At 36.0% G+C, this 12,366-nt stretch overlaps 1 protein-coding gene across 5 annotated transcripts in view; it reads right to left on the bottom strand.

Annotated features, from left to right (window-relative positions):
• Positions 1-2,691, bottom strand: part of LOC134750666 (protein Skeletor, isoforms B/C) — a 46,853-nt gene extending 44,162 nt beyond the window's left edge. For all 5 annotated transcript variants that reach the window (XM_063685897.1, XM_063685892.1, XM_063685894.1 and 2 more), the window contains exon 1: positions 2,321-2,691. In XM_063685897.1, coding sequence (XP_063541967.1) covers positions 2,321-2,381 — 61 coding nt within the window. In that variant the 5' untranslated portion in view covers positions 2,382-2,691. The remainder of the gene's footprint in view (positions 1-2,320) is intronic.
• Positions 2,692-12,366: the final 9,675 nt, after the last annotated feature.

Raw genomic sequence — 12,366 nt, 5'->3', positions numbered from 1 at the left:
CACACAAATAAATGCCCTTACCGGGATTCGAATCCAGGACCATCGGCTTCATAGGCAGGGTCACTGCCCACTAGGCCGGACAGGTCGTCAAGAAAATTACGTAAACGTAAACATTGTGACGGTAAGACCATAGACCTGTATTTGGAGCTTATTCAAGATTGGCTAACTTTCATATTACATACATGAACGCAGATCTGACCACCTTAGTTTGCATTTTGCATCATAGTCAGACCATTACACAACGTGGGTACCATTGTGTATAACCTATGGGCCCTCAAGTAGGTATATGTAACACACACCCATATTGCTATGATGTCATACAGGCATAGTTTTGAAACCATACTGGTAAAGTATAGTTTCTAGGACTCAATGTGGAAACTACATAGGGTATTTGACTACTAGTCAAATCAGTTTCTTTTTTCGAACTGTCAAAACGATTTTGCTACTATAAAATTTATATGAAACACTAGCATGTGACGTCACAATCAAATTACCTACTCTTTATAGTTTTAAACGGATTTTAAAATAGAAATTGTGTCCAAAAATAACTGCTGTCTACGTTTCTCTATTAATCTTCTGGCGCTTTATTTCATGCATGTTTTAAAATAATTTATTTTAAATACAGTCAAATACCCTATTATAATATTTATTGCTACATTGAAAACCACAATAAAAAAGTTCAAGAATATTATTTCACCCCGACTTTACTTCCCTACTACGAAAAAATAACTCTGTATTCACATGTAAGATACAATTTGGTATGGAGATAGTTTCAGAAGAAAGAAACAATAAAGACCTTAAACCGGGCGCGTGTTTTTGGGGTTTTTCTTATTTTTTATAACTTTTTTTCGAATATTATATAAAATTATGAAAAAGTGAGATGGTAAATTATGTTAACTTATATTGTAAGTAATTTACCATCAAATAGGCCTTTAAACCATATATGTGAATAATAAGGGAAATGTTGGTAGATACCTTATCTTATAACTTATTTATCAGTAAAAGCGCTTGTGACAGAACTTATGAACCGACTGAGTACTCTAAGTAGACTATAAATAAAACAAACTTTTACTGAATCAAATATTGCTATTAAACAATTCTTCTAATGTATTAAATCACATTTAGAGACGGGTCTATCGCGAATTTATTTTGTTACCTTTATTTACCGACGTTTCGACACAGGTTTCACTGGTCGTTGTCGCGGCTAACTGACGTCCCAGCAAAATGTCAAAACAGAGATTTGTGTGACTACCCCACGAAAAGTGTATTTAAAGTTCGAGGTAGACATCACATTTCCAAACCACCCACTACACATAAAAGTTAATTATTGTCAATAGTCCGACACACAACACTCACAACATCCGCGCACACATCCGAAGATAGATCCCTTGGCTTTAACTTCTGGATCACTGGTCCCCAAGTTGCCGATAAGTTAAAACCATCTTCCCTATTAAAATTTCTGGGGTATGGGGTAAATAGGGAAGATGGTTTTAACTTATCGGCAACTTGGGGACCAGTGATCCAGAAGTTAAAGCCAAGGGATCTATCTTCGGATGTGTGCGCGGATGTTGTGAGTGTTGTGTGTCGGACTATTGACAATAATTAACTTTTATGTGTAGTGGGTGGTTTGAAAATGTGATGTCTACCTCGAACTTTAAATGCACTTTTCGTGGGGTAGTCACACAAATCTCTGTTTTGACATTTTGCTGGGACGTCAGTTAGCCGCGACCACGACCAGTGAAACCTGTGTCGAAACGTCGGTAAATAAAGGTAACAAAATAAATTCGCAATAGACCCGTCTCTAAATGTGATTTAATATGTGTTCAAACAGCGAAAGTTTTAAATGTTATAATTCTTCTAATGTGTTGGTGGGCCTTGGCAAAATAGAAATTATATTTGTCAAATAGTTACCGAAATGTTGAGAACCACTGATATAGATAAAAAGGTCGTTGAACTCTAAAATCCGGTTTTAATAAGGTTCTTCCGAGAAATCGTTTTTGTAAACAAGTGTATAAGATACGGAAAATGGATTACTTACTGTGCAAGTAAGTATTTTCGTTAATTTTAACTTTTTATCCGTCTTTTATGATTTCTCAGGATGTTTCGAAGAATTTTGGGCACAAGGGAACCAATACATTCCACGACCCTTCTCTTTTCGCACAGTATAACTAAAATACTTGATTTTTAAGAACATTAGATTGTAAGACTGTAGACGAAAATTGAAACCAAGTTTTTTTTTTGAAAGCTATTTTTCATAATATTTTGTAGCCAATATCTACAATGTCCTGAAAAATCGAGTACAAATAGCAATATTACTTACCAGCATACAGGGCGAGAAGAACCAGACATACCCCCCGCGGGGGCGGTCCACGCCCCGCCATTGGTCGGCGGGCGGCACAGACAAAATATAACGATGTACAGCAAACTCCTTCACTTTCCCGCGTTTTCGCACCTTTTCCTAGCACAATTTCACTTTTTAATTTCCGATCGACACTTTATTTTTTAATTTTTCGACGCGTGCGTCGCTGGCCAGTGTCGGCGTTGCACTGACTTTCACGTTGCGATTATGCAATATTCTGATATGATGCCTTTTACTTGCTTGCATCTTGTAAATAACTTCATTGTTTTGCTTATAATCTATTTATTGTCGACCCGTCAGTCTTGCTTTTAGCTTTTGTTATTGCTGAAAAAAAAGAGCCGGTTATATTTTTATAAATTGTAAATGAACATAATTCATGATTTTATAAAAAAAAATGTGGCACCATATCGACAGGCTGGCTATATTTTTTTTTAATTTACTTAATAAATATAGTTGGTCAAGCAAATCTTGTCAGTAGAAAAAGGCGTGAAATTCAAAATTTCTATAAAACGATAACCCTTCGCGCTTACATTTTTTAAATTTGCCGCTTTTTTTCTACTGACAAGATTTGCTTGACCAACTATAGAAACTTTATGAAACCGAAAAAGGGAACATTTCTTTATAAACACATACGAGTATGCACAAATATCTAAATTTATTTCCGTCATGCGTTTTTCAGATTATTCTATCATTCATATCACGTTTTCACATACGATACGAATCTCCATTTGAATGTCAGACTGAACTCAAATCGCAATATATACAGTCGCCATCAGATATATCGGAGCGGCCGAGGTGCTCAAAAATATCTGAACACGCACTTAACGCCTTGACAATAGAGACGTGTTCAGATATTTGCGAGCACCTCGGACGCTCCGATATATCTGATGGCGACTGTACATACCCACGCAACACGCAAGCGAAATATACTCCTACATAAATGTTCATAGCTTTGTCGAATTTTGAAGAACATGCTAACAGTTTTTTTTTATTTATTTATTACTTAGGGCCTTAAACCAATTACATGATTATGCCAGCCCCATTGTACTTAACATGCTAACAGATAATAGGAAGCAAAGACCAACTGTCTATTTACGGACATTGATGACCTTATTATAGTTGCTCTTGTGTACTATTTAGTACATGCAGCCTACGCTGTGACCCTTGACCGTCAAATGGGTAGTAAGAAGCGTAGGCCGAAGCGTACTTGTTATTGAAAACAACCCTGTTTATCCTACAGACCCAGTCATTTTTGCATTTTTGAATTTGGAACCTTTCGAATTTAAACTATTGTGAGACATACTAACATTAAATCATTTTACGGTTTAGACTCACTTGTTTTAGTCACTCGCGCGACATGTTTCGGAGAGCCTAGGTCTCCTTTCTCAAGCACTAATAGTGCGAGCAGCGTTCACGACGACCGTGTATTGCGTACTCCAGTAACATGTCGCGCGAGTGACTAAAATAAAACAAGTGAGTCTAAACCGTAAAATTATTTAATGTTGGAACATTTCTTTTAATTTTAGTTCAAAATTAGATTTGATTTGTCCTTTTCAAAAGGGCATCAAGACTTAGGAGGTTAAACGGGAAATAGAACATATTGTCTTTTTTATATTTAAAGGAAAACGTTTTGAAAATAAAAACTTAAAAGAGATAGTTATGAACAATAAACACTGATCAAGCAATTACATAAAAATTCATCATGCATATAAAATACAAACTATTTAATTAATAAAAAAAACAGCCAAGTGCGGGTCGGACTCGCGTTCCAAGGGTTCCGTACATCACACAATTTTTAACAGTGTATTTTTTATGAGAAACGTGACTGAAATGAAAACCCGTAGGAATCGGATCAAATACTAAGTAATAAGTCCGACTCACGCTTGACTGCACATTTCTAATAGATTTTCTGACATCTATAGGTAAAACCTATTTTGTGTATTTTTTCAAAATTTTAGACCCAGTAGTTTCGGAGATATAGGGGGGATATCTTTAATAACTTCAAAACTATTTATTATAAAATTACAAAAAAAAAATTTGAGATTCTCACAATGAGCTCTTTTATATAAAATGTAACACGATATAGTTTGAAAATTTTTTTTTTTAATTTTTCTCATTAACCCCCCCAAAAGTGGCTCCCGTGTTTAAAATTAATTTGTTTACGTTACATGTCCGTCTTTGGGTCACAAATTTACATATGTGTAAATTTCAACTTAATTGGTCCAGTAGTTTCGGAAAAAATTGGCTGCGACAGACGGACATACAGACAGACAGACACACGAATGATCCTATAAGGGTTCCGTTTTTCCTAGGTACGGTGTTTATAGGTAAAACTCCTTACCTAGGAAACACGGACTATTACTATTTACTACATAAAGTTACATGTAGATCAAAAACTTAAGATCATATTGAGTTCTAAATATTCCTAGAATTGATGTTTGTGACACAAATTGGAAGGATTAGATTTTTTTGTAGATTTTTTTTTCGGATCAGTTTTTCTTAAATTTCTCGAAATCGGTAGCTTTTACCGTCCAGACATTTTTTTAAAATATTATGTATGTCATTGTGTTAATATAAAAGCACTGGAGGCTCAAAATTGGTCTCCAGTTTTCATAAAAGCAGCATAATACGAGTACTTATATTATATAATTATACAAAAGCTGAAAGTTCTTTGAGTGCGAGCAAAAAACACCTCGGTTCCTCATTATAACTTTAACTTTCGAGAACTTTCACTTTGACATTTCAGAAAAGATTAAACTCATTTTTTATGAAGCTTAGCGAAGTCTTAAAATGCAAAATAAAAATAACAGTTTTTCTTATAAAACACCAAATAATTATTCTGAGAAAGATTCAAAGGAAAACAAGTACCTATAGGCCAAGCAAAGGTATAGAGGGAAATGCTTGAAACACAATTTTTGACTCCGTAACTTTGTTTGGACTAGTTAGGAGGTGAACATATCAAAAGTCCCCGGCCCTAGCATGTGAGCCTAGGGGCGAGAGGGGGTAAGAAGGTCCCATTTTTCGGTTTTTCACATATCTTGGAAACTTCGGGTCTTAGCGACATGACTACTTAGACAAACTGAAAGCTGATTAAATTTGCTACAAGTTTAATTTCGTCAATTTTTCGATATCTTGAATAGTTTTCGGGATATCCTCTCTTGAACGTTTTTTTTTTTGGGCTCTCAATTTTATCTTGACTTCTACATCAGTGAAGCTACTAGGCCATGTTTGTTATCGTTTTCGTATAAATTGGGAGTGTCAAATTTATTTATGGTATCACACTGACACCATTCCGAAGTAAAAACATATAAACTTTAAACAAATACCTTTTTTTAAATCTCCTTTTCACGCTTATACCGCTGAACCGATTTAATTAAAATTTGGTATACAAATATTTTGAGCCCCGAGACGTTAATACTGTTTAAGTTTAGGTTTGGAGTCATGTTTGGTATAATTTTCAACTAAATCAAAGATGTAGACCATCTCAAATTTCATCTAAATCGGTTCAGCGATTATTGATTCCCAATACAAACTTCCACCCAACTTTTCATACCCTCAAAAGATGGTTTTGGTTATAAAAACTACCCTATGTCCTATCCCAGGTTTCAAACTATTTCTATACCAAATTTTAACGAAATCGGTTCAGCGGTTTAAGCGTCAAAAGGAGTTAAAAAAAAGTTTTTATTTTATTTTGTTTTACTTCGGAATGGCGTCAATGTGATAGGTACCATCAATGGATTTAGCACCCCCGATTTATACGAAAACGGAGATATCAGGATTAAATTGAGAGCTCTAAATAACCTTTCAAGATATCGAAAACCTTGCCTAAATAAAACTAACCTCTCCCCCGGCTCGAGGGCTACGGCCGGGGACTTTTGATATGTCCACCTCTTAACTAAATACTCCAAACAAAGTTACAGAGTCAAAAATTATGTTCCAAGCATTTCCCTCTACAACTTTTTTTGAGCATTCATTAGCTGACCTAGTAGGGAACAAATCAAATTAATTATCAAATATTTATTTATTTATACTACAAACTGAAATAGCTGTCATCTATTTCAGTTTATAATTCAGAGGAAAAAAACAGATTATCCTAACGAAGGCATAAAGCATGAGTCAAAAATGTTCAAACCTAACCAAGGACCTAAGTCCTAACGTCCGCATACGAGACTTTATAGGTACCTATATAGTTGTTAGGGTTCCGTACCCAAAGGGTAAAAACGGGACCCTATTACTAAGACTCCACTGTCCGTCTGTCCGGCTGTCTGTCTGTCACCAGGCTGTATCTCATGAACCGTGATAGCTAGACACTTGAAATTTTCACAGATGATGTATTTCTGTTGCCGCTATAACAACAAATACTAAAAACAGAATAAAATAAATATTTAAGTGGGGCTCCTATACAACGTGTTTTTTTTGCCGTTTTTTGCGTAAGGTACGAAACCCTTCGTGCGCGAGTCTGACTCGGTTTTTATATTTGACTTTATAGTTCACTGTATACATGCTTCGATCCGTTTTTGACATTGTTTATGGGCGAGTATTTTAGCATTTGTTCGACTTAATAATACGTGAGTAACCCGTTTAAAATCATTTTAGTGTACGAGTCTCAAAGGAATTCTGTAACTCTTGTGAGACTCGTACACATCTATGTAGTAACTTATTGTATTGTATTGTATTGTATTGTATTCGTTTAATTCAAGCAACATGCCTCATAAAAGCTTTGAAACATAAAGATCTATTAAAATTAAAATACAAACTTAAAAATACTTATGATTTCCTTACTTAGCTTATTTCTACATTCTTTTAAATTCTTTTACATTTGATTTATGTCTTAACACTAACATCAAAATGAAAATATTCATGTTCTCTCTGTAGGAAATTTAGAGTATTTTCTAAAAAAAATACTAGTAAAAAGGTACAACTGTTTTTTGTTACCAACGTAACGTAACAGGAAATGAGTGCGCGGGAAACGCGTTTAGTGAACTGCCGCCATATTGGATTTGGACATCTCATTTCGGAGTACATATCCTTTCAAGAATTAAATTTTTACTTACATTTATTAATTATAATAAGTAATGTACTAATGTATCAGCGCGCAGCGTATGCAATAATATCAATTTGTTGGTACAAAATTTAGAGAAGCATTTTCAGTCATTCAGGAAAATCGAAAAAATAACAATTGATCTTCATTTTTTTCGAATTGGAAAATTAGGAAAATTGGAAAATGAGTAGTAGTAAATTGTTTTTCGAAATTGTTTTTTTTTTAGTCTTTCATGATTGTTTTTGCAGCAGTGAACATTTGTTGAAGGTATCATACATTTTTAGATGATTATAAAATAATTGCAAATTGTTACTCTCTAAACTGCGATTTTCACCGCAATGCTTGTCATAACGTATCAATTGTGACATTTCGGTATTAAAAACCACCCTAAACCCCCCTGACCCTTAACACTTCACTTGGTAAACGCTTTCATCAGCAATTCTGATCCCCTGCTATCGGAAAAATCGAAAAACCATAACATTATGCCGCATTGGACCCCAAAACCGCTACGGAAAAATCAATCCGTCACGTGAAGAGCGTTCGAAATTCAAATTTTAAAAACAATTGACGCTTGACATTCGCTTTTTTAAGACTCCCACATACAGCCAGACTTTTAAGGTGTTTTTAAATCAATTAACAAAATTTAACCTTTGTGGGTTTGCGGATTTGCGTTGCGCGACACGCGCTTGCCGCTCCGCGGCGGACCGGGTACTGATTCCCTCCCCACCAAAAACGGGGCGCGTAGAAAATTCTCCCCGTTTTCAGGGAAATAGTACTTTGACCTTTTCGTTGAAGTGGGCGTTTAATGAAAGTTGAAAGTTTTCGCCCACGCTCGTTATAAAAATCGGGGTTTGCTAGAAGATTAATTAATACGCGTGTAGATTAATGAATGGATATTAGGATAATAGGGCTATTACTCCAATAAATATGTGCTAAATTTATAGCTAAAGTTAATCCGTGTAGTCGTCGAGATTTTTTTTTTAAATATACCTATACATACCTAAATATTGTCTTAGTACAATCTAGTTTAAATGAAAAGTGAAAACACATTCAAGCAATCTGTGCACACATAAGTGTGCTAACTCGGAGCACGTTCTTAGGATTTTACCGATTTTATATTGATATATAAAATTTCGATATACATTTATTTATACATGTGCTCGATGGTAATAGTCAGTTTTTTAAATTAGCCTATGTGTGTGTGCCACTGCTGGGCAAAAGGTCTCCCCACCTTTTCCAATCCTCCCTGTGCTGAGCAAGATCCCGCCAATCCTGCTGGAACGCATAGTGCCAAATAGTCTGATATCGATATAATTTTTTACCCAAAAAATAATTTGCGACATCACTTTAATATCCGTGCCCAGAGTTAGCAAACGTTAAAAATATAATTATATCGGGTAGTAAGTATGTCGAAAAACCTAAGAACTTCCTGAACGATGACCATGTCATAAAGGAGCCCACTGACTATCAGTCCGCCGGACGATATCGGCCTGTCAGTTAGAACAAAAATTTGACAGTTCCGAACAACTGACAGGCCGATATCGTCCGGCGGACTGATAGTCAGTGGGCCCCCCTTTACTCTAGTCAATCACACTTGACAATAGCGTAGATGTACAATACGTACAAGGAGTGTGTACTCTCTCTTCCGGAAATAGTTTTTTTCCAGATCGCAATTTTTGCCATTCGCAATTTTTACCATTTTATTTTTTCTCAATAGCTTCTTTTCCCGAAAGCATTTCTAACCATTCGCATATTTTCCCATAAATTTTATTTTCCAGTAGCTTATTTTCCTGTTACGTTTTCTAACCGGTCGCATATTTTCCCAATTTCTTTATTTTCCGGTAGCTTATTTTCCTGTTACGTTTTCTAACCAGTCGCATATTTTCCTGTTACGTTTTCTAATACGAACGTAGGTACGGAGCTTACTCGGCTTCGCCTCAGCCGATATTTACATGTGTTCTGATACATTTCTTACTTTATTGGACGAGATGTATTATACTATTTTTTCGATGGAGCCTTAAGGGTCCCCGCTTCAAGTCCCCGGCAAGCTTGGCCGAATATCACCTTCCCATACAAACGTAGTTACGCTCTCATTTAAAAAAAGTTTTTTTTATTTAATTTTTATTTTAAAACTTTGTACTTACAATAGTATAAGGTATATCTATGTCTGTAATTAGTTTATGTAGATTCAGATACCATAGCTAAAAAAATACAGCGAATTAAATTTTTTCATACTAAATTTGTTTATGCTCTATTACATTTGTTTTATAAACTGGAGCTATATAAACTAATTTCAGACCTAGATATACCTCATGTCATTGTATGTGCAAAGTTTCATTACAATCCAACACGTAGTTTTAAAATGAGAGCGGAACTACGTTTGTATGGGAAGGTGATATTCGGCCGAGCTTGCCGGGGACTTAAAGCGGCAACTTCTTTAACGTAGCGGGGCGAAAGTTGACGCTTTCCGGCCGGGGAGAAATAATAATTTGCATTGCATCATGTTTACACAATTCCGTCCTTCATGAAGGACTAAAACCCGGCACGCTGGCAACCCGGGACAGACCCCGCCCGCTGTAGGCGTACCATAATACGTTATTATTATAGCTTTATAATTATGGCGTATGAAGCTTTTAGTGATTGTTTGGGTTTTAGTTCGATATGATTTTGAAAGTTAAACAAAAACCGGACAAGTGCGAGTCGTACTCGCCCACCGAGGGTACCGTACTTTATGGTATTTGTTGTTATAGCGGCAACAGAAATACATCATCTGTGAAAATTTTAACTGTCTAGCTATCACGGTTCATGAGATACAGCCTGGTGACAGACAGACTAACGGACAGACGGACAGCGGAGTCTTAGTAATAGGGACCCGTTTTTACCCTTTGGGTACGGAACCCTAGAAGTAGTAGTAGTATTTATTGTACAATAATAGGTGTAAAAGTGTTTCGAATGTAATTTCCCCTTTTTAGGGTACCGTACCCAAAGGGTAAAAACGGGACCCTATTATTAAGACTCTGCTGTTCGTCTGTCTGTCTGTCACCAGGCTGTATCTCATGAACCGTGATAGCTATAGACAGTTGAAATTTTCACAGATGTATTTCCTGTATTTCTGTTGCCGCTATAACAACAAATACTAAAAAGTACGGAACCCACGGTGCGCGAGTCCGACTCGTACTTGGCCGGTTTCTTTGTGGAGGTAACGTAATGGAAAATTAGCAAATGTATAGATAAATTTTAGACTGGACCGATATGAAAAAAAAATTGTGTGTTACTTTTATTTAGCTGTTTTTTCCCGGTTGGTCACGACGTTTATATGTCAGGGTTTGACGATAAAAACTTGGGGAAACAGAACTCTTTTCTTTTACTGCTAACCTACGCTCGTAGCGCTACGCCGTAGCCCGTAGCATTGTTTTCCCAAAACGTGGAGAAATCCTATCGTAAGTATAGTGTAAATGTAAAGATTTATAATAGTTATGATTTCGGAGATTTTCGACAACTAGGAGGCTGGAGCGAAAAACAAATACCATACAAATGCTTTACCAAAATTATAAGCACTAAAAATTCTAAACTAAAAATAATAAATAAGTTAAGGAAATCCGTAACACCGGTAATAGTAAATGAACATTAACAACGTCTTGTCGGTGACGTCACCCCTGCAATTTGGGGAGCATTAAAATAATCGCCGCCCTAGGGAGATAACTGGTCACAGGGGTATGTAAAAAGTAGGAGAAAGGACATTATACTATGCATATACGGCAATCATAAGACATTTAAAAGAAATTTGGAATACTTATATATTTCATTGATACCTGTAATATAACCACAAGGTATCCAGACAATCTGAGGCCAGTAAAATGTAGATTGAACATTGCTAAAAAATCCCCCAAGGTAATGGCTCAGAAATTGTACAAAGTTGCCAAAAGAACTTAAAGCCGAAACTAAAATTACAGCCGAAACTAATAATATTAGAAATAGCTACTCAATAAGACAATGTACAGCGTAAAAGAATACCTAAATGGGGCATTTTCTATGAAAAGGGACCTTAATGTCGATGGCGCTTACGCCGCACAGCGTCGCGCGGCATTGCATTTTTATTTCGGAGCATCGTTTATAATGGCGTAAGCGCCATCGACAATAAGGTCCCTTTTTATAGAAAATACCACAAATAATGAATATAACCCCACCTCAAATATGTAATTTAAACTAAATATTTAATTATTAACTAGAAATTGTAAACGATTATGGTACATAATATTTATTAGATTAATCGGTATCTATATTTTTTTGATGATCTTAATATGTAGTCATCTTTATATTCGTTTGTAATGAAAATATGTAATACTTATGGAGAAAATGAGTTGAAAGAATGAGTGAAAGAAGGCTAACAAAGAGAGTGTATAAGGGAGAGGTGGAAACGGGAGTTGGAAGGGGCAGACCTCGGCGGACTTTCTCTGATCAGATCGGGGAAATCCTGAAGAAAGGCCAGGTCAAGAGCACCCTAAACCGGCGAGCGTGTATGAGGAATGTTATGAAAGTGAAGGAAGCGTAAGAGGTATGTCAGGATCGTAGCAAGTGGAAATCCGTGGTCTCTGCCTACCCCTCCGGGAAATAGGCGTGATTATATGTATGTATGTATGTATGTACTTATGGAGAAATAAATGATCATATGACGTTTTTGTGTAAAGAAACGTCACATCACTGACACATCTAATCGATATCGTTTCTAGACCTAATATTTGACGTATTTTATAGTTCGAATAGGGCAGAACGTGTCGTGATTACCGCGAAATGGGTTAAACATCTACAATTTCTCCTCCCCGTGGAATGCGTAAGGGGACGGTATAGGGAATTTTACCCGACTGATGCGCGGAAGAGACAAAACAATGTACTTACTTAACTTACTCGTTTTTCCTTCGTATTTTGTTTTACCAGGTATTCATTTACATTGCAGGCTTTATATTGA

Source organism: Cydia strobilella, chromosome 20, assembly GCF_947568885.1.
Source record: "Cydia strobilella chromosome 20, ilCydStro3.1, whole genome shotgun sequence".
Taxonomy (NCBI): domain Eukaryota; kingdom Metazoa; phylum Arthropoda; class Insecta; order Lepidoptera; family Tortricidae; genus Cydia; species Cydia strobilella.
The sequence above is the reverse complement of the archived record's forward strand: the minus strand, read 5'-3'. Positions and strand labels throughout refer to the sequence as shown.